A 22140-nucleotide genomic window follows, 5' to 3' on the forward strand; every position below is an offset into this window, starting at 1 on the left:
GCTTGAATTTGTTAGTTTTGATTATTTGTTATTTTTGGATTTATCTTTAAGGCTTCATGAAACTTTAATCAATTTATTTTTATACTTCTATAAACTCAACTTAGCTACAATTGTACCAACACACCTTAAAATATCCAAAGAACATTTATGCAATTAAAAAAAATCTATTTTTAACATGTTTTTGTATCTCCTACTTAATAAATCCAATTATAACAAATTTTAATTAAATAAGTATTTTAAAACACAAAAGTCAATTAAGAATTCAATATTAGAGTATAAATATATACTTATTAGTTCTCTAAAATGGGGCTCCTAGGTTTTAGGTCCCTAAGTGAGTAAATAAACAAAATTATTTTGATTGAAATCTAAAAAGCTTAGGGTAACTTGGTTGTTGAGCGAGTTTCGCTTTGTTGAGCAAATTAATTTAGTAAGAACTTTCAGTTTTTGATCATTAAATATTGCATTGAGTGAAATTCGTTTTATAAAAATCTGAAAAATTTAAAAAAGATTGATTGTTAAGTAAGTTAAGTCTTGTCGGACAAAAATACTTCTAAGAGTGACTTATTGAGCGAGAGATAATATATTAAGTATGTAAATAAATGCTTGAGGCTTTAATTAGTGTTTAAACATGCTGAGTTGTGAAAAAGTGATAAAATTATAATGTTGAATTAAATTGGTTATGAGAATGAAAACGTGTGGGTGTGTTGTTGATTAAAACCAAAAGTTTAACTTTATATTTTATACGTTATGTTTTATACGTGTTTATGTAATCCGAGTGTTTAGCCATAATTTATTGTTTGTATATATGGGAAGCAAAATAAAGTTAGAAAGATGTGCTCATAATTTTTCTAACTTTATTTTGAGAGCGTATTCGCAAGAGGAAAGTTGTGTTATAGGGTGCAGTGTGGCGGCAGGGAGAAAAAAAAGAGAAGATGTGAAAGAAAAAAGAATTAGGAGTTTTAATTTGAGTGAGGTTAAAAGGGGTATTTTAAAAGTTAGGGGATGCTGGAAGAAAAAATGGCCCAACAGCCAAGATTAAGCTTTTCCGATTAAAACGAAGTAAACCCCTTACTTGATAAACTTTATGGAAGGATGGATGGATTGCACACACAAAATATTATAAAAATTCACATTTGATGAACTTAAATATACAAGTAATATATTTACAAAGTTATTGTGTCAAAACTTAAACACCATATTCAATATTCAATAAACCAAGTGATGCTTAAAAAACGCACTTACTTTATTGAAATTAAAAATAAATAATATCCTTAAGGTGTAAGTAAAATTATATATATTCGAGTCGAGATAGGAAAAATGTTTATTGAAATTTAGGTTGCAGACTTAGCAGCTTGATATTGGCCCCTAGTGACTCTTCACTTTTCTCAGTCACTAGGTTAAGTTCTTTATGGTCGAAAGGTTAAAAACAAAATATTCAATACAATTAGACGTGCTTAGTCATTGTACATTATACTAATTTATTTTTGACAAATACTATTTTTGAATTTTTATAAATTTATATTTGAATAATTTTTTATTTACTTGAAAAAAAAAACGTTAAAGATAAAATGTTTTTTTACTGTTATGATTCGGAATTTTAAATTTCATATAATATTGATATACTGAAATGAAAAAGGGGAAATTCCTATGAACTTATATCTTAAATTTATATCCAACCTTCCAAGGGATAATATTCCGTTTCACTTTAATGTCACGTGACACCCATCAATTGAAGTAATATATACCAGATTTTGAGTGTTAGCCGTGGTAATTAATATATATAAACAGACCCAAACAAACTAAGAAGAATGAAACAACAGATCGATTAACTATGCACACAAATATAGACAAATAATCGGTTCAAGTCAAAGAAACAAAGACAAGATTGAAAAGAAAACATTATACAATTATCTGATTTTATCAATGGACAGAACATTTAATCATCATATCCAAACCCAAAATATAGAAAAGAAGAGAATACATAAAGGACTATATTGATGCAAATTGGTTCTGATATGTTCCATTCAACTGCAGCAGCCTCCAGCCGCAGCAGAAGGGCCGTCCCTACCTCCAGAAGGTCCAGGAATTCCACCATATCCTACTTTAATTCCATAAGACTGAAACCACACAAAAATTTCAGTGTCGTTCTTTCAATCAAAGAATTTTTTTCGTTTTAGATAGTTTCCCCCAAATGCATTCGCAGATTGTAAAAACACAAGATAGACAATAATTAAATACCCGACTGGCTCTTCATATTCCATTACTGAGAATTTGATATGAAAGTGATAAACAGCCAAGGTAAAGAATGACATAAAGCTGGAGAGAAAGAAACTAACCTCATTCGATACATCAAAAACTCCATCTTGAATCTTCTTGTATATGGTTGCAGCTGTTTTTATGAATGCCTGCAGAAGAATGGGCTATATATTAAAACTTCTATTTAGATGATTATTTTTCAAGATATTTCTAGTTTGTTTTGGATACACGTCCCCATTTTACGTTAAATTTGAAAGAAAAAGACACAAGCAAACTCTCCGTAGCTTCTTCAGATGTATGGAAGTGGATCCATTATTAGTGAACGTGTTACCAAACATGCAGTTAACATATAAGCTTAGATATGTTGAAAATCAGACTTTTCTATTGGGAGTGGGGCGGCAAGGACAGATGATGAAAATGCAAAATGTTGTATGATGTGAATTTTTACCTCTTCAACATTCTGAGCAGTTTTTGCTGAGGCCTCCATGAATATCAACCCATGCTCCTTTGCAAATTGCTCGCCTTCCTCTGTGCTTACTGCCCGTCTATGAGCAAGATCACACTTGTTACCAATCAGCATAATTGTCATATTTGCATTTGCATGCTGCCTTGCATCTTCCAACCAGCTAGCCAAGTGATTAAATGTCTCTCTCCTATTGGTAAACACAGATCAACATCATTTATTTTCCCTATTTAAGATTAAAAAAAAAACGCATAATCCTTACATAAAACCACAAAGCATGGATGTACCAAATTGTCACGCATATTTTGTTACCCAATCAAATTGAATAAGCTCAAAACATGTATCTCCTAAGCAGATAACCCATAAAATGCTGTTTTCCATCAATATATGGACATTTGTCCATATCTCCATATATCTATGTTTAAAATTCACTTATCTTGTGTTTGATTTATAGAAATGAAAAGAAATCATTTTGGTTAAAATGATTTACAAATCATATGAGGTGACGGGATGCATAATATACAGTTTCTTTATAAAATCTACAGATTCCTAAAAGAAATAATTTCTTTACAAATGAAACAATTATTTCATTTTAGGATTTCAAACATATATTGAAAAAGTGAAAATTAGAGGATACCTGGTTATATCATAAACAAGCAGTGCACCAGCAGCACCTCTATAATAAGACCTAGTGATAGATCTGAATGATTCTTGACCAGCCTGCAATATTACAAGGAAACTCAGTGCCTTAAGCACATATTATAACTCAAAAACTAATGCAAAATATTTTCCACCAGAAAAATCTGAATAATGAATCTCAGCTAAAGATATACAAAATGAAATCCAAACTTTAAGCTGGCAAGATGATTCCAATTTGTCACCACTGGATAAAAAGCATTCAATCTCCTAAACAAAAAAATATTATTATCTCGTGCATAAACTAACATGGAAGGCTTCTCACTATGCAAAGATATGAGAGACGGTCATTGTACACAAGCCTTAACCACTTGCATATGCAAAGAGGTTGTTCCCGGGTTTGAATCCATGAGCAACTGGTAACCAAAGTCAACTTCCCTGCTAGGCCAAGGCTCACCCTCATGAATATAGCAACTTTTTTCGAATTCGATAAGTACATGAAAAAAGCCTTTCACCCCAAATTTATTAGGGTTTTTCAAGTTCAGTAATAGCAATGGGTCAGTATGCAAGTACACACCATACCATACCATTCTCAGCAAAATGTTCATTGGAACAAACAGGGCATGGATATGAATGATATTATCATCTTCATACACGCAGAACTCTTTTGGGTGGACACAGAAGCTAAGGGTGAATAGCACCCAAAGAAAAGAGGTTGTGGAGTGTGAATAATTACCAACTCCCACAAATGAAAGAATAATTGTCATATTTTTGGCTACATGGATCATAAAACAAAAAATGTTTGACAAATTTCAAAATTCAAACAGATTGGATAAATGGCCAAGCTATGTGGAAGTGGTGTATAACAAACCGTATCCCATATTTGCAACTTGATTGGTTTGTTATCAATTGTGATCATCCGGGCACCAAATTCAACACCGATGGTCAAGTCATGGACAGGTTGAAAGCGCTTGTCCGTGAATTGAAGTAGAAGACAGGACTTTCCAACTCCTACAGAAACAATAATTAATTAATTAAGCCACAGCCCAGTCAGTCCTCTTCACACAAACAACTACTACTAAAACCACATATATGGTAAACAAAATACACAGATAAAAAAAAATAACACACGAACATTTAATACTTCATATTTTCAGTTAAAAAGAAGCAAGTAACAACGAAGCCTACATTAAATCCCGAAAACCTCTTTCCAAATTAAAATCTTAGCTCCATCACAGAGCCCCACTATAGTTAAAGTATGTGAAGCAGGTACAACACAAGCACACATAATAAAAACAGTTTCATAATTTTTTCAACAGTTAACTCGATTGAATACAATAATAACTATATTTTACGAAAAACATAACTGCGACCACACGATATAAAAATATCAGAACCAGAATAATCAGAATCCCTTCATCAAATCCACTATGATATTACGCATGAATTCATCCATCAAAACATTCTCACAAAACCCCAAAAACGTAAATCCGATCCGAAATTAAGCGCAGAAGCGAGATCAGAGAGGGAAATTGAGATTACCAGTGTCCCCGATGATGATGTATTTGAAAAGGTATGCGTAAGACATTGCGAACAGTTAAGGTTGGAATCTGGAAGGAGAATTGTTGTGAAAGAAAACAGAGAGAGGAAAAGAAGAGAATAGAAGAGAAGAGGATGAAGATGATGATCAAGAAGTAATTAAGGAGAGAGAAAATAAGAGAGATGGTCAATTTAAATAAATAAGAGTTCTATTGTGTTCCGTTCCAGCGATGCGATCCAATGCAGTGCAAGATAATACGTTTCGTTCTTCTATACTATACCTTCCTTCTCCCTTCTCACTTTCTTTCTTCTCTCTTAAGATTATACCATAACTATACGCGTGCGATACGTATTTATGGCCCAGGCTGTTGGGCCTTTTAGGCCCATGGAGTAAGAAGAGATAAAAGAACTAGATAAAGATGTTTTATTGTTTACTAATATTTCATTATGGATGCTGTTCATCATAATATATATTAATTATCTTGTCTTAAAGGTGAATTAGATAACAACAAAATCATATAATATAAAGTTTAGATATTACAGTTTCGATTTTTTATTTTCTTTTTGGCAAATTATCTGTTAAATTTGAATCAATTTCGTACTTTTGAGATACTTATTATTTTTAATTTTGAAACATATTGAAAAACCTTTTTCTACCTACTTTAAGCGTGTATCATTAAATTTATTCACGCGAAAAAGTTTCCTAGTAACAAAAATATTAAACTATTCAATATCATATTCTTTTTATTGTTTGTATGCCTATTTTTTCACCCAAATTTCAATTTTTTTAATGTTTTTTAAGCATTAGTTAAATGAGATAGTTTTTTATACGGTGAATCTAGATAAAAAATGTATTGAATATATTGAGTTATCTTTAAATATTAATAGTAATATATAATTAAAATCTTATAATTATACTGAGACAAATCTTATCTTAAATTGATGTTACTAATTATTAGAATAATTAAAAGTTAAATATATTTTTTTTCTTAATTTTTTTAAAATCTGAATTAATTTATTTTTGAAATTTTTTTGTTAAATTTATTTGAAATTTTAAACCCATTTATCAATAAAAAATAATATATTAAACAGTCATATTTCCTTTACCTAACTAACAACAGTTATTTCTAGAAAAATATAAATATAAATAAAAAACATTTTTTTAATAAGTTTTATTTGTGATCTTTGTAATAAAAATACATTTATATATAAATATGTGTTTGTTTAAAAAGATGGTCATAAATAATTAAAGTATATATAAAAAATTCAATTAAAGTTGTTCCTATATATTAATGATCATATTGAACAAAATATTTAATTTTCTCTTACTAATCTAATTGAGTAAGTTTCATATTTTAAATTACGCAAATTTCACATTTTAGATAAGTCACGTGAATAATGTGAAATAAAAAAAAACTCATTATTTGATAAATATTAAATTCATTTAAAATGAAAACAAAAAGTTTAAAGAAAAAAGGATAAAATCAAATTTAACGGGTAAGATAAATGAAAAAAAATTAATTATATATCTATAATAATAATGACATGGGTTTTTTTCTTCATCATTTTATCTTATAAATAATGGTTTCTTTCAAACAGAAATTATTATGTAGATAAGATACAATACAACTTATTTATTCTTTCTACAGTAACCTCATTGAAATGTAAAATTTTATAAAAATTAACTTCTATCAATTAATATCCATAAAGTTTCTTATATGATGCTTTTAAAATTTTATTTTTACCTAAGTTAATTTGAACGTCTAAATTCTTATTTAAAATTTTCTATTTTAAAAGTTTTTTTATAGATAAATTTTTCTAATCATCCTAGAAGTTCATGACTTCAAGAGAACATTTTTAATGAAATTTGTTACAAAAACTACTAAATACCTATAAAAGGAAAAACAAGAGGAAAAAAAAAACTAAATTTTCTTCAAAATCTAAAATCAATTTATAGACTTAACTTTTAAAGAAACTTTTTTCTGTTTATCTTCTTACAAAAAAAAATGAAGTACATTAATTTATATTAACTCGAGAAAAACTCAAATTATTTACTATCTTATTTACTTCGTCAGAAGAGTTTATGATTTAGGGGAAAAAGTGTTCTTTACATGAATAATACTAAAAGCTACACAAATAACAATCTCAGATGTTCATTCAACTGTTGCAATTCGTATCCCTCTGGAAAACAAAGGCTTCAGTAGCAGATGGTGATGTCCCATGAAGTGTTTTTTGCTGGAATTGTTACTGCAAAAAGTTTATCTTCCTCTCTAAATTTGAACTCCAAATCTTCAGAATTTACACTGCAAGACTTTGGTCTTAGGTTGGAGTAAGCTCCAAATTCACCTTCTCCTCTACCCCTTATGTGTATTTTTGATTCAGAAGAATCACTGAATTCAACTGCTTCAACAGCTCCACCAGAGTTGTACATGTTTGTTAGTCCTATTGGTGCAAACTGGATTGTTTGATTATAAACCTGTGTATATCACAAAAAATTCAGTTCATCAGTTTTGGTAGGTTTTAAACAGAATGAATGATGTGCAGGTCCTACCTTTATAGGAGATACTGTGAATACTTCACACTGCAATACTTTTAATGTGACATCAAATGATTCTTTCTTTGATAGTCGTGTCAGAGATCCTGAAATTGCAAACCGAAACATGTATTCCATTAACCATTCCTAAGTGGTTAACATGAAACATAGTTGTTGGTGATCTCTCTACAAAATTGCAATAGGAAAACCATATCATGCTTGCATCTGGGACTGTAAAAACATTATGATCCAAACCTGTGTTGAAGCGAAAAACTGCACAATCTTGAGTCCATGGACCTCCTGACACCTCTTCAAAATACTCAATGTCTGAGGGAGATACCTTGCCAGATAGCTCAAAAATAATGTCTTCCTCCTCAGTCTTACTTTCAAGACCAGGCCAGGAACCTGCTCCTTGGCAATTAAAGATGGCTATGACTCCCCCACATTTGTTCAAGTTCCAAATCTTGAGAAGGCTGTGATTGGAAACCATAAAATGTGACAATAAGAACTTGAATGTTTCAAACTCTATTGCAGCATAAATTTAGTGCACACCTCTTCTTATCCATAACTGGATCAACAAATAAGCAATCACGAGATGGTCTCCCAGGATATCTGGCTCTGAGAACCGATCCATCAGGAAGTACAAGCTTTTTCAATACATTGAAATCATGTTGGCCAGGTTTGTCACTGTTTGCCACAGTGTCATGTTGTTGTTAGTTGCTGCTAAAACACTACAGCAAATGGATAATAGCTATAATAACAAGTATACTTCTGAAGTGAACTAGACCAAAATGAGTATGATTCAACTGCTGAAAGCTCATATTTTTAACATATTATCCAAGCCATTTTATCAGTAGTCAGTATTTTATAAGCCATGAATATAGCAAGATGAGCAACTATGTAATATTCACATTCTATATGTCTTGCTCTTGAAGTGAAACAAAATTTCGTGTCATTATTATAGTTTGACTACTATATGTCATTTGAGAGATTCTATACTTCGATGCTACATTTCTTTTACCTTACATATACTCCACATCCTCCAACTGCTCTAGCAGCTGCATGGAACTCAGCTGCATCGTGAAGACTCTGGACAATGCAGTTAAAGAATTTAATCAGATTTTGGATACAAGTTTATAAACTGGATAAAATAAATGAGGATGCCATAGCATACATAGAACATGTCCCAGTCCGGTACAACAATTTCACCAAGGAATATGCTGTTGAAAGCTACAGCAGCTATATGTAGAGACTGAGTTGTGGTGTTTTTTGGATAATAGTCATCAGATGCTCGAGTAATTGCACTTTGTTTTGAGCTGTCAAACTCAAGTGGAGCAACATTATTATCTAGGGTAATAATGCATTAAGGTATAAGAAATTGAGATGATACTGAAAAAGTATTTCAGAGAATTCCCACCCAAAGTAATAAAGGTCAAATTTCTTGACTTGTGCTACCTTTTTTTATCTTTTTTACCCCGTTTCAATGATCAACATTTAAGAAATTACTCGAAGAACGAAAAAATGTATGCACACAAGAATGATCCTTACAAGTGCTATAGTTCCTGATAAATTTACAACAGAAGTAGTAGAGAGATTCAACTTTTAAGAATAATAGATTGTGCAAATATAAATACTGCCAACTCATTAGCATACAAATATGCATAATTCATTCCTTAGTATGCAAAACAGATTCTGAATGCCTAATTATTGATAGAATTTGGTAGAAGACAGCAGTGTTTAGTGTATGTACTGGTATATTGAGTCTGTGCTATGACCCATGCAGCAGATTATGCTGTTGTCCTGAAAATTGGTTGATATGGACTTTTCAAGCTCCTGTTGAAAATGTCTAGTGAGAAAAACACGTCCTCCGAGATCACTTGAAATTGTTTCAAGTATGTTCTGAACATCAACCTTAACTCCATCAATGTTTTGAGAGACAAGATAACTGTGCAGATCATCATAAAACTCTGAAATTTTAGCTGGATCAATGACACCAATACCATACTTCTCCATGGCATCAATAGATAAATCCCTTGTATTTGCTAAATTTCCTGGTGACTGTACTGGGTATCTAAGTTTTGGATCATACTTCTTAGTTCCAGATGCATTTGGATCTAACCCTCCCCAGTAACCCAGTAGGGCATGCCATACATAGACATATCTGAAATTTAACGAACTGAAAAAAGGTCAATTTTCCTAATTGGAAGGATAAAATTGATTTAGTTTGATGTGGTTTTTTGTTAAATATCACCAAGTAATAACCTTTCTTAGGTCCACATTTTGCAAGTACTTGGATGTATAAAGTTTTATAATATAGACGAGGTCAGTTTGGATAGAAGTATTTAGAGTTTAGACTGGAAAACTCTAAAAGACAATTTAGCTTTGTATACAAATAGGATCATGTATCTTAAAGAATATATCTAAGTACAGGAACCTGACTTGAGACCAAAAGTGCTCTTGATTTCTGAAACAAAATCCTTTAGACTAATCGGTGCACCATTTTCAGTTACATTTCTTATTGCTCGGAATTTATTATTTTCTTTGATGCTGATTAATCTGCCACCAAATCTACAGTTTCAAAGAAATCAGTTAGTAAGTGTTCTATTTCCTCAAGGAAAAAAGATAATGAACAGAAACTCACTGTGATCCTTCAATAAATGGCTCCCCATCTTTTTGAAACTCATTCACAGTGTCTTGCCAGCCATCATCTATTATCAAGAATTTTGCTGGTGTGCCTCCTGCAGATAAACTGTGATATACAGATTTTATTTAGAAATTTTTCCACAAACAGAGAACTCAGAAGAAATAAAACAAGATGAGGAGTAGAACAAAAGTGAAATGAGGAAAGAAATTAAGCTATATGATGAACAAAATTGAATGGACAGTAGCTATCTTGTTACTCAAATATCATTTCTTTCCGTAGATTTATATAACTTCATCGTGTGAGCCTGAAAGAAAAATTTAGTTTATTAACTATCTTAAATTTCAGTTAGAACAGACAGACGAAAAGTAGCTGAAGTAACCTTTTAAGTCCATCCCTGATTCCCTGAGGATTAACACTGTGATAAAAAGCATCCCAAGTGCACCAACCAAAGCAATCTAACATGCCTGGCATCTGCACCCAAAAAAGTGGTTTGATTTAATTTACTGTCTTCATTGCTTTAAAAGATTTAAAGTCCCAATTCACCAACCTGTTTGGTTTCCCTCTGTGAAAAGGTACCACTGTGTTCTGATAAGAGCCTGCATATATTATTTGAAACACATAGAGAAAACATAAATCCAGAGCTAGCAAAGATATATGTAGGTATCAATTCGTTGCCTCGTATATGTTTCAATTGCAGACCTACTTGATAGATTCCTTCACTAGATCAAATGGATGGTCTCCATAATTTATGAAAACAGCATTTAGGGATTGGGATGCAACTACTGCTGGGTCTCCTACAAAATTCATTGAACACTCTATTTGATAAACAAAGAATATGAATAACAATATTAATAAAAAAAATAGAATATTTTTTATCAGGAACAATCGGGTTCATGTTTTCTTGGCTGAGTTTGTTTATGTATATGTCGAGAGATATTTTGACCTGACACTTAACCTATATACTTTGAAGATGGAAGAAGTTAATATGACTTCCATTGAAGAGATTCTAAGGGAAAAAATGGATGATATATAAATATACTGAAATGTTTACCACTTTCAACGCAAAGCTCAAGTTCATTAGATGAATTTCCTTGCAAGCTGCTTCTAAATTCACCATCTAGAACTGGCAGGAAAATGATGTATGAATTCTGTTCCTTGGATGATTGTGAATCCATTCTTTCCCTTGCTTCCAAAAGCAACATCTGAGTTTCAACAGGAATGTCGCTCCCCGAGTTCCCCACACGTGGTATCATCCACCAAATCTTAAATCTGAATAGGCACAATAATCTGACATCCCTGCATCACTCAAAAGAAATTATGATTACTTTTTTCTTCTCATTATAAGCATTTTCGTAGGCTGACTTAGCAGAATACTTTTTCAAGATGTAGCTGAACGGTTTTAAGATAGACATTCATTTACTGACAGAAACATCAGAAGAGAAAAATGAATACTACTGGATAACTCCAAGCTTGAACACAAGGCGTGAACTAGCATCAGCAGAAGAGGCTCCAATGAAAGCAGATGAAGCAGTGAATGGTGTGACCACCACATTTTCAGGCACACCCCTTAATGCATCTTTGCCATCAACACTGAGAATGCCATCTTTGAGAAGGGTTTTTGCATTCACAACCATGGAATGTTTCCATTGTCTGAAGCACCCTTTTGGGAGGATCCTCTGAGGCGGTGCAAGGAACGTGTATAATGGTGAAAAAATGAGTTGTGGAGTTTTCGTAAGTGAAGAGAACATTTTGGTTTGGAACAAAGTGGTGTCGTTGACAGTTAAAGAAACGTGATAACTGTTTACGGTTCCCCCAAGATATGCGAGAGAGACTTTGAGATCAGGCTACTGTTTCTGCTCACCACATGTTAATTTTTTTTTTTCCTTATATTTTAATTTCTCTTCCTTATATATTTTAATTTTTTCCTTGTATATTTCAATACGAGTAAAACGAATTGATTTTAATTCATGTTAATTTAATTCATACTGTTCATTTGAATCCTTACATATGACGTGGAAAATACATTTAAATACATTTTTGTATTATAGTGAAAAGAAAAACGATACTTTGACACAGATAATTTTTTTACATTCATTTGATATTATCTTTTTTATTTTTTGTTTTTTTCTTTTTCAAAAAATTACAAAAGTTCATTTTTTTAATATCATTTTACGTGTGCCAAATAAATGTCAATGTATGTCATATTATCCTTGTGAAAATTATTGATTAGAAATTATATATGTGATTTAGTCGATATTTGTTAAATATGCTGAAATATTTTTTATTTTAAGATAAACTTATTTTTCGCTTCCTATTTAGTTGTAAGAGCTGGAAAAAATCAATATTTTTGTGGTAAGTTTAATCGTTGAATCACAAAAACAATATATAATATAAAATTAGTTTTTCCATAAATGAAAGAAATTATACATACATTAAAAGTAGATTTAGAATAATTAGAAATGAGCTAAGGGGTACATTTTAAATTTAAGTCAATCTTATAAAACTGATTTGTAAGGTAAGATTTGCACTCACTTATATGTTATGAATTAGTCATATCTCTAGTTGATAGGAAATTTCCAATACTAGTATATTAAAACACCTGGAGACCATGTACCTACCATTACTCAATCACTTATACCTCTTAGGAGCTATAACTATAATATGTACGATCCACTTCCTGATTCAAAGAGTTTGGCACGATAAATTTTATATCTCATAAGTTTGAATATTGTCGACATTCTAGATATGAACCTCTTAACTCTCTTAATTAGTCGTCTTCAATTATATAATTCAAATTACTAATAAAGTCATGATGATCTCTGATCTACTCCTTGTTGTCAATACACCCCACACAAAAGTAGTTCATGGTAGTATTCTCACTCTAGGAATCATTACTTCTTCATTATAAACAATTCATATCAATCATAATGGATCTACTAAAATTAAACTAATAATACTATTTCAAATCAGTAAGTCTTGCTTAACAAAATCATATATTGCCCAACGAGTATCTCCTCGAAGGAGACTCACTCAACGATCACAATATCCGTCCAATGAGAGAGTACCAGGACTAAATTACTTAAAAATTCACCCATTGAGGTTCTCTCATCCAGCGATTTGCAACGCTAGAGATCTCTGTCTTGCAAATTATGCACTCTTATTTAACAAATCATTTGGTCGTCCAACGAGTTTGCGTAATTATAAAGATCAAATTTGTGACCGTGTATCTCTAAACAACTTGTCTAGAATTTTAACTCATTTTAAATTGATATGTGCTTATTTTACTTATCAAATAGTCCTTATACAAGTTCAATCAGGTTACACAAGTTTAATCCATAAAAACATCAAGGTAACCATCTCAATATCACAAACCACTCAATCAATTTCAGAAACTCATGCATGTAATATATTATTCTATAAAGTTATCACACTCTTTATTTATTGAAATATCTAAGAAGTAACAAATTGTTTCTTAATTCTTGATACTTAATTTTATATTCATTAACTTCTACTTTAAACTTACTTGACAGTCCATTGATGTTTATCACTTTCCATTCATGTCTCTGTTCCACATTATTGTAAATCTCACCTTAAACATTGGATATATTGAGATTGAATATTATTTTCTTTGGAATTAAGAAAATTACTACTATTTTACATTTATACCAACTTGAATTGTAATTCTGTCTCATTATTTAGTTGTATAATTTAAAATTATAAATTTAATTATCATATAAGTAACCTGTATAACTAGCATATTAAATTTGAAAATTCTATATAATCCTTAAATCATCTAGAAATATGATTGAAAACTATTTTTTAATACAATAAATAATTGATAACTTACCTAACAGTTATTTTTTCAATCTTACAAATCTATAAAAATTGTAGAATTATTTAATTTCCTTACATTTAGCAAAGAAAGATAAATAGCTTCATTTTCTTTATTAATTTTAGGTTTAATTAGAAACTTGATTCATATATTTACACTTTTGATTTGTTTTAGTTTTCATGTATCAAAATCTTAATACGTTACTATGTTTTAAAATCTAAATTATTTACGTATCAAAATTAGAAATTTCAAAATATAAAATAATTTGAATTTTGATACGTCATAGATTTAGATTTTAATATATAATATACTTATTCATTTTAATAAAAAATACTATATTGAGATTTTTTTAACTTATATATAAAATTATGTTAATATTATCACAATGTAGTGGAAAAAAAAACTTAAACAGAAGTGGAACCTCCTCTCCTAACCTGTCTCATCTAATTCAGCTACTTTTACACATCAATATTTACATATTTAATTTTTAATATTTATCAAATAGTGTTTGAAATATAATGATTTACTGACAAATCCTTATTTTCAATTATTATTGTTTATTTAATATTGTTGGCATATAAAAGTTTGAAATTGTATTAATTTAATTTTTGCCACCACATTTACCGTAATTTCCCACGATGTCAAAGTCGTATCGTATATCCACCATATCTACAGGGTATGAAAATAAAATCAGTTAAAATTATCGAATTGATTATTATAATAAAAATAACTTCAACTGTTCCTAATTCCTAACAGAGAAATACTTTTAAGAGCTATATTAATTAAGTGATTTCATATATATAATTCATTAAATTTGAAATCATGAACATATTGATAACAAAATCAAAACGCTAAATAAGCATAATAAATAAATAAAATTGCGTTAAAGAAAATTAGCCAAAAACAGTTCGCTAGAAGGAGGGCTTGAACCTCCGACCTTGTGGTTAACAGCCACACGCTCTAACCAACTGAGCTATTCCAGCTTAATGAAAACGTAATCTGAAAAATATATTTTGTAGCGTTCGAGAAGACAATCTTAGTTAATGATGATAAAAAAATAACATCAATATGTTTTGTTTAGAAAATAAAGTTATCGTCATTAAAAACTATTATATTATTTAATAATAATATAATTATACAATAACATAATAATATTAATAATCAAATAATGATATAAAATAATAAATAAATAATTGAATAATGACACAGACTAAATAATAAATCATTACAAATACTATTTCATTTAAAATTATAATCCAATTATGTCAAATTGAAATAAAAATTTAAAAATAATTTCAGTAACATACATATAAATTTATTATTAAAAAAATGAAAATTATAATTTTTTAAACTTAAGAAGATAAAAAAATAACTAAATTTCAATTTCAATTTCCTTTTTCTATAATTCAGATTCATATCGTCAACGATAAATTTAAAGTTTAAAATATATGGTAACCAAGTTTAAATTTCAAATCAAAACGGTAAAAATATATAAACAAAATTTGCATTTGAAATTCAAAATAAAAAATTGTATATGAACAACTTTCACATAGTAATGATAAAATTTTAAATATTATATAAAACAATAAATAATTATATATTGTCATCACTAATAAACTCAAAACAAACTAAATAATAAAATATTAAAAATAATATTTCATGTAAATTTTAAAATTACAATACACTTATATTGAAGTTAATATTTTTTATTAACCATGAGTATTATTAAATTAATATATGTTATTTTAAATTATATTTATCCTCATTATTTAAAATATAATATTTATTTTTAACTTTTCAATTTACTTTAAATTGTAATAAAAACAAAATTGGTCTTAAAAAAGAAATATATTCGTTGCACTATTATTATTACATTATAAGAATATGAAGTTGTATAAAGATGAAAATTAAGAAAGGAGAAGATAACATTGACTTGATTACTCCTTTGAAAGCGTGTTCTGAAAGTCTGGTTAGAAAACAAAAACCTAAAACTTGAGGTCGTTTCAAATTATGATGATTCATTAGAAAAAAACATAACTTTACTAATAAACCAATTCGTAGATCCATGGAAATACTTTCCCTTCTATTGGGAATTTGGGCATATTTGGAAATAGCAAAAATAAAAATAAGAACATGAGAAACAAAAACACTACTGTCTCACATCTATATATGTCTTTATCACTTTTCTTCTTCCTCGTCACTGTCCAAGAAGCTTTTTCAGAGAAATTGTTGTGGCGACTCAAAATGACTTCAAGTCCCATTTTCATTTTTCCTATCAATTAAAAAAATAAAAACATTAAATCAATTTTATCTACTATTTCTCAAAATCCCATAGAATAGATATGAATACCTTGTAAGTGAGTGCTTTAGCTTAAACAAACTGTAGGAGTGTTAAAGAAACTCATTCTTAAAAATTTAACTCTATCTACCTATGTTTTAACTAGTTGAGGACAAATTAGATTAAGTTACGTGCCTATTTTTACATGCACCATGCATATCGGAAGACAATTTACTATTTTAACCTTATTTACTTCTGTTCTAATTTTAGCTTCCACAAGATGACAAAAAAAAATTAACATAAAAGATCATTGTGTTCAATTAGTGTAATTTAATCCATAATTTTAAGTTTTAAATACATAACATTAAATAATTAAGAGAAAGATTTTAGTACTTGTGATAATCATCATACTGTTTAACTTAGAATAATAGTACTTAATGGAATGGAATATGTTAAATGTAAGACCTATCAAAAATATTAATAAAATGTGAATTTTATTATTAATAGTAATAAATTTCTTTGTGAATGAAAAATATAATAAGTTTATGTAAAAATAAAATGTGGAAAGTTAAATAAGAAATTTTGGTAGGTTAATTGGTAGAAAATTTTGGTGATAGGTTCAAACTCTTTTCTACCTTTTTATTTAAAAAAAAACAAAAAAGTAAAATAAAATTTAAAATATTGATAATGGAGAAAACATTCAGATTTGAAGGCATTATTGAGAATCTATTATGTAAGTGGTGATTAAGATATTAATATAATAAAATAATATTCAAATAATAAATAATATTAAAAAATTGATGAATAGTAAAATTTTTGGACTATAAATAGCCATGAGAGGGGATACTATTTTGCACAAAAAGAGGAAGAATCAAGTGAGAAACCTTGAGAAATAGAGAAGAAAGAGTTAGGAAGAAATTTTTAGTTCCAAGAGGAGTAGAGGCTCTGGAGGGTTTTCGGGGAAAACAAATTCGGAGTAAGAGAAGTCTGGAATAGAGGTAGGGGAGCTAACCTTTCTAAGCTTTTATATTATGATTTAGTATTGTTTTATTACTATTCATGTCTTGAAATTCTGTGTAAATACTGTTAATGCTTACTGTATATCTATCTATATTGAATTTCTGTGTTAATATTATATGTTGTTGTTTTGAATATGTAAATAAGAAATTTGTTAAAACTAGTTGAGCAACACTTTGGCTAAGGAAAGACTTGGTACTTAATTTGTCCATTGTGACGCACCTCTCTTTCCTGGAAGTCTACTCGACAAGTTTTTAACTTAAATCTTGTTGAACAGATTATGTACTGTTAAATTATTGTGCAATATATCTCGTTGGAATGAAATTGTCTGATGAATTCATGTTATTGTGGTAGATATAAAATTATGAATTATAATTGTGATGGTAGGAAAGAGGAATCTTAAAAACCGAAGTTGGTACATCCCTGATCATAGAACAACCCTGGTCCAATCCAGTAAGTTGTGACTAGTCATATGTACTAGCGTTTATGGTGAGTTTGATTCGTCAAACATTTGATTATTCTCCGATGACCATTTATGGTGATATTTTAGTATTGTTAATTTATTTTGTGATATATTCATTTTATATGATTTCTGTGATGATTGTATTTTATTATATTGGATTTGAATTTATGCGTCTGAACATGATATGAGTATTATGGAGAGATTTTGTAAGGGTATAATGTGACTTGAGGAATATGAGTATGGTATGAGTCTCATGGAGAGATTCAGTAATGTTATGGTATTCGTGTATATGTTGATGTTGAGGGTCCCGTAGTTGGAGCTTATCCTGATACTCTAATAGTCATCCAGTCTCAAGTTGAGAAGGACAAATTATGTGGTGAGAGGGGCAGGAGGTCCTGGTCTATGTGCCGGTTTTGGACATAGTGTTGAGGACTAAGAAGACATCACAAGTGCGTAACCTCCCGTTGACCGCTCATCAACATATCATCGGGATAAGTGTTTATTGGGTATTGTGGAAAGGGTGTCCCTTGAGTATTGTGGAACGAGTGTCTATTGAGTATTGTGAACGAGTGTCTATTAAGTATTGTGGGATGAGTGTCGATTAGTAATTGTGGTATTATGGAATGAGTATCTATGATGCGATTATTGTATGATGGTATGAGTGTGTCTCACATAATTATTATATGAGGTTTGTTGAGTGCATCAAAGTAAATATGCATGTTTTATGAATGATTGGTTGCATATTAACTCACCCTACTTGTTTGTGTTTGTGTTTAGGTATGTGCGATGATCGTATAATTCGTTATACGGGAGCAGATAAAGGAATGTCGTCTGACTCACTGCCAATGAAGAGAAAGATAAAAGAATAAAATAGAAAAACTCAAGTCATAATTTTGTAGTTGAAATATGAGTCTAAAATATATATAGACATATATCAACTATGAATTTTTAAGTGTGAGATTACCGTAAATGTAATGTTACAATATATAAATTATGAATTTTCAAGTATAAGATTATGGGATGTTACATTAAAAAATTAATACAATTTATAATTGTTATCATATTATATGGTTAAGAAAATATAACCTAATTTAATCTGATAATTGTTGCAAATAGATAGAAAAATTGTGTTGCATTGAATTAATGATAATAAATAAAGTTGGTAATGTTAAAGTAGTATTAGTGATAGGAGTAGATATAAAGGAATTTGTGTGTACCTAAAAGCTTCTTATGTATTTTTTTTCCTTACCTAATTATTAATTTATTTGTTTCACACGGAAGAAAGAATGATTATCTAGTACGTTCTCGAGACGTCGTCGTCTTGGTCCAACCGATCACACTTCCTCCTATGTTTTCTTTTTAAATTTTGGAAACGCACATCCATCAATTTCATTTAAAATAATTTAGAAACAATTCTCCATCATTATCCAATCGAAAATCACTGTCCATTAATATATTTATTGAATCTTATAATAGTTATCTTAATGATACATACTGTTTTTATTATTTCACAATATATTGTTTTATATTGATAACAGAGTCACGGATAGAATTAATGAAAATGTTTTTCAAGTTTTCAACACGTGCTCAATTCATTCCAACAGCTAACATAAACATCAACGACACAACGTCGAAGTTTTAACCGACTTCAAGAAGGATGAAAAGAGTAAATATATATATAAGAACATTATAAATACTTTAATAAAAATAAGATTGACGAAAATTAAGAATACAACTCTTCCCGACTTAAATATGTAAATATTGTTGATTTTAGAATTTAAAGTTTATTTAAGGTTTAAAAGATGTTTTAGAAAATTGAAGGAAAACAATTTGTGTGGTTTGGTTTTTTTAAAATTGTTATTGATCTTCACAATGATAATATTCTAACCTTAAGCATGTTGGAATAATATCTTAAAATTAATTTATGTTTTTGAAGTATTATCCGTTTTGAAGGTTGAAATTCTCATATAATTTTGTTACTAAAACACATATAAAAAGATTAAAGAAAGAAAATATATTTAAATTGTTTTTAATCCAACTATAAATCGATATAAAATTATTAATGTACCAAAACAAGCTATATGTGAAAATGAAATAATGTTTTAAATTTCTCTTTTCCCTTAAGTCTAGATTTTTCTAGCGTATCAAATGGTCTTATATTTATTAAGAATCAAATGAAAAGCAATTTAAACATATTATTCTCCGTCATTTTTTTAAAATATTTTTAAAGACAAAAACCAAAATTTTTAAAGATAAATACTCTATAATTAATTCTAAAAACACACTTTTTTTTAAGTCCTAACAATAACAAAAATAAATAGAAGAAAAAAACAAAATCCATTATTATTTTTGTCGTAACTCCTCTCAAATAATTGAGATTGTTTTTTGTTTCTCTCTCAGAAGGAAGGTTAATTTAAGAAGAAATTTCCAACTAACACCAACTCCTTGAATGGATATACACGGTTTAGACTTGTTGATAGGAAATGATGCAATTAGTACAGTGTCCCTTGATTTACATCTAACATTGCTTGACTTTGACTTGGCTTTCCTTTGCTTTCCAACATACCACATGCATATAAAATGTCAACACAACTGCATCTTCTTCCATTGTCAGTTCTAAGATAGAGAAGAGACTCTCAAAATGAAGGTATGCTATACTTTCTTCTTTTGTTTTCAATGGTGAACCTTTTTTCTTCTTCTATTTCTCTCAGACTAAACCAACTAACAGCCCTTGTTCATTTGACAGCAAAAGATTGTGATGAGGGTGGAAATGACTTGCCAAAAGTGCCGCACCAAGGCACTCAAGCTTGGTGCTGCAGCAAACGGTTGGTCCTTCTTTCTCTTTTTCGTTTTCAACAATGTTGTTTGTCCGATAATTCATATGACAATATTTGCGGCGTTGGTTTCGTTTGATGTTGGAAGCTTTCGATGGAAGTAAAAAATGAAAACTTTTCTAACAGTTTGAATTGGGTGAATGCAGGTGTGAACTTTGTGGGGTTAGAGGGAGAATCGAAAGAGAAGTTGGTGGTGATTGGAGATGGTGTGGATGCTGTCAAGTTGACGAATTTATTGAGGAAAAAGGTTGGACAAACGAATATCATAAGCTTAGCAGAGGTCAAGGCAAGTTAGAAGAATGAAAACATGATCAAGAGAGAGTGAAAAACCTTGTTCATTTATTGTGTTTCTTTTCATTTTGATGTGCTTCTTTAATGTTTTTTTTTATCAGCTTTTTGTGTTATGAGGAATTAGGCATTAGCATCGTGTTGCATGACCTTCCATTGTAATGCCAGAGAGAAACAGAGCATTTTTGGAGTTCTGTAAGTCAAGATAAATTTAAGGATCATAAATATATCCACACATATGTTTCAAATGTGTTTCACAGTACATGATTTTAGTGAAATCGAAAATACATTTATTAAACATAAATAATGTTTGTACTTAATACATATAATATATAAACCCAGTCAATATATCATACAAATATTTATAAATGTTTATAAATGTTTACATCTTATACCACCATTCTCATGTAATGTCATTTCATTCATCCTACCAATAAAATTTAACATATTTTAAATAAATTTTAATTCACACAACAAACAAAAGATGTTATTTATAGATGTTATTTTCTAAGTCGGGAACTTTGTGATGAAAAATGTACACAATAAAAATATTAAATAAAAAAAATAAAAAATGTTTGGAAAACTTCTTCTTTATCAATGTTAGATAAAGAAATAAGAAAAGAAAATCTTTAAATTAAAGTTAGATTATTATTTTATACAAATTGTCCTATATACTTGCTTAAAATATTTAATGACTTAAAAAATAATAGCTAAGTTTTACTACCCCACTTTCTTCATACAGTATAATTAAAAATAACAAACAGGTTGGATGAAACACAAATAATATTTATCCATTAATTGATCTATAATAAAAGAAAATTCAATCCATTGTTATCCATTTAATACTTATTTAAAAAAAATCTATGAATTTGTTTAAAATCCACGGATTTCTAATTACTCATAAATATTTTAAAGAAATAATTTATAGATTTTAAAAGTAAAACATAAATAAGATTACAAAAAATATAAAATATTATGTAAATTAAGTTAAATATGAATTAATTTTTAATTTAATTAAATTTAACCTAATAAAATGTAATTAAATTCTAATTTTAATTAATTTAATTTAATATAATAAAATATAAATTAAATTTTAATTTTTAGCATATTTGTGAGTATAGATAATATGATAATTGTACTCTATCTGTTCATAAGTTCGTTTTAAATTATCCGTTACTCATTATTTGTGAGCATGGTATTTAATTTTATTTCTTATTATATATATTCATAGGGAATTTCATCGATTAATACTTATGGACGTGTTTATTTTTGTGTAAATTTCTGTCATTATTAAGTGTAATTAGGTATACAGTAAAACATAAAAGAAAAAAGATTGTTAAAAAGTTAAGTGTGAATT

At 29.1% G+C, this 22140-nt stretch overlaps 3 protein-coding genes and 1 non-coding gene across 6 annotated transcripts; 1 reads left to right on the forward strand and 3 right to left on the reverse strand.

Moving 5' to 3' along the window:
• Positions 1 to 1885: 1885 nt before the first annotated feature.
• On the reverse strand, positions 1886 to 5216 carry LOC124848650 (ras-related protein RABB1c). Of its 2 annotated transcripts, XM_047326388.2 has the most exons (6): positions 4898 to 5212; positions 4227 to 4366; positions 3357 to 3439; positions 2705 to 2909; positions 2337 to 2405; positions 1886 to 2117 (listed from the first exon to the last, which is right to left on the reverse strand). In XM_047326388.2, exons 1-6 carry the CDS (start codon positions 4941 to 4943, stop codon positions 2025 to 2027), a joined length of 636 nt encoding a protein of 211 aa, XP_047182344.1. In that variant the 5' UTR covers positions 4944 to 5212; the 3' UTR covers positions 1886 to 2024. The 2 variants fall into 2 exon arrangements, with proteins under 2 accessions (XP_047182344.1, XP_087947792.1); XM_088091666.1 differs by lacking the exon at positions 1886 to 2117 and having other exon boundaries at positions 2124 to 2405; positions 4898 to 5216.
• Positions 5217 to 6931: 1715 nt separating this feature from the next.
• LOC124848678 (putative galactinol--sucrose galactosyltransferase 2) lies at positions 6932 to 11879 on the reverse strand. 2 transcript variants are annotated; one of them, XM_047326435.2, is made up of 14 exons: positions 11527 to 11879; positions 11123 to 11367; positions 10775 to 10865; positions 10619 to 10667; positions 10451 to 10542; positions 10069 to 10176; positions 9867 to 9995; positions 9178 to 9588; positions 8602 to 8743; positions 8449 to 8516; positions 7980 to 8114; positions 7683 to 7900; positions 7446 to 7534; positions 6932 to 7370 (listed from the first exon to the last, which is right to left on the reverse strand). In XM_047326435.2, exons 1-14 carry the CDS (start codon positions 11817 to 11819, stop codon positions 7092 to 7094), a joined length of 2349 nt encoding a protein of 782 aa, XP_047182391.1. In that variant the 5' UTR covers positions 11820 to 11879; the 3' UTR covers positions 6932 to 7091. The 2 variants fall into 2 exon arrangements, with proteins under 2 accessions (XP_047182391.1, XP_087948152.1); XM_088092026.1 differs by having other exon boundaries at positions 11524 to 11662.
• A 2933-nt stretch (positions 11880 to 14812) lies between these two features.
• TRNAN-GUU (transfer RNA asparagine (anticodon GUU)) lies at positions 14813 to 14886 on the reverse strand. Its single transcript has one exon. It is a non-coding gene; the product is annotated as a tRNA-Asn (tRNA).
• A 5343-nt stretch (positions 14887 to 20229) lies between these two features.
• LOC124848668 (heavy metal-associated isoprenylated plant protein 47) lies at positions 20230 to 21045 on the forward strand. Its single transcript, XM_047326421.2, has 3 exons — positions 20230 to 20308; positions 20408 to 20486; positions 20642 to 21045. The coding sequence occupies exons 1-3, from the start codon at positions 20303 to 20305 to the stop codon at positions 20788 to 20790; spliced, it is 234 nt and encodes a 77-aa protein (XP_047182377.1). The 5' UTR covers positions 20230 to 20302; the 3' UTR covers positions 20791 to 21045.
• The last annotated feature ends 1095 nt before the right edge of the window (positions 21046 to 22140 follow it).

The sequence above is a fragment of the Vigna umbellata genome, chromosome 5 (genome assembly GCF_029865625.1).
Source record: "Vigna umbellata cultivar VRB3 chromosome 5, Vumbellata_1.0, whole genome shotgun sequence".
Classification (NCBI taxonomy): Eukaryota; Viridiplantae; Streptophyta; class Magnoliopsida; order Fabales; family Fabaceae; genus Vigna; species Vigna umbellata.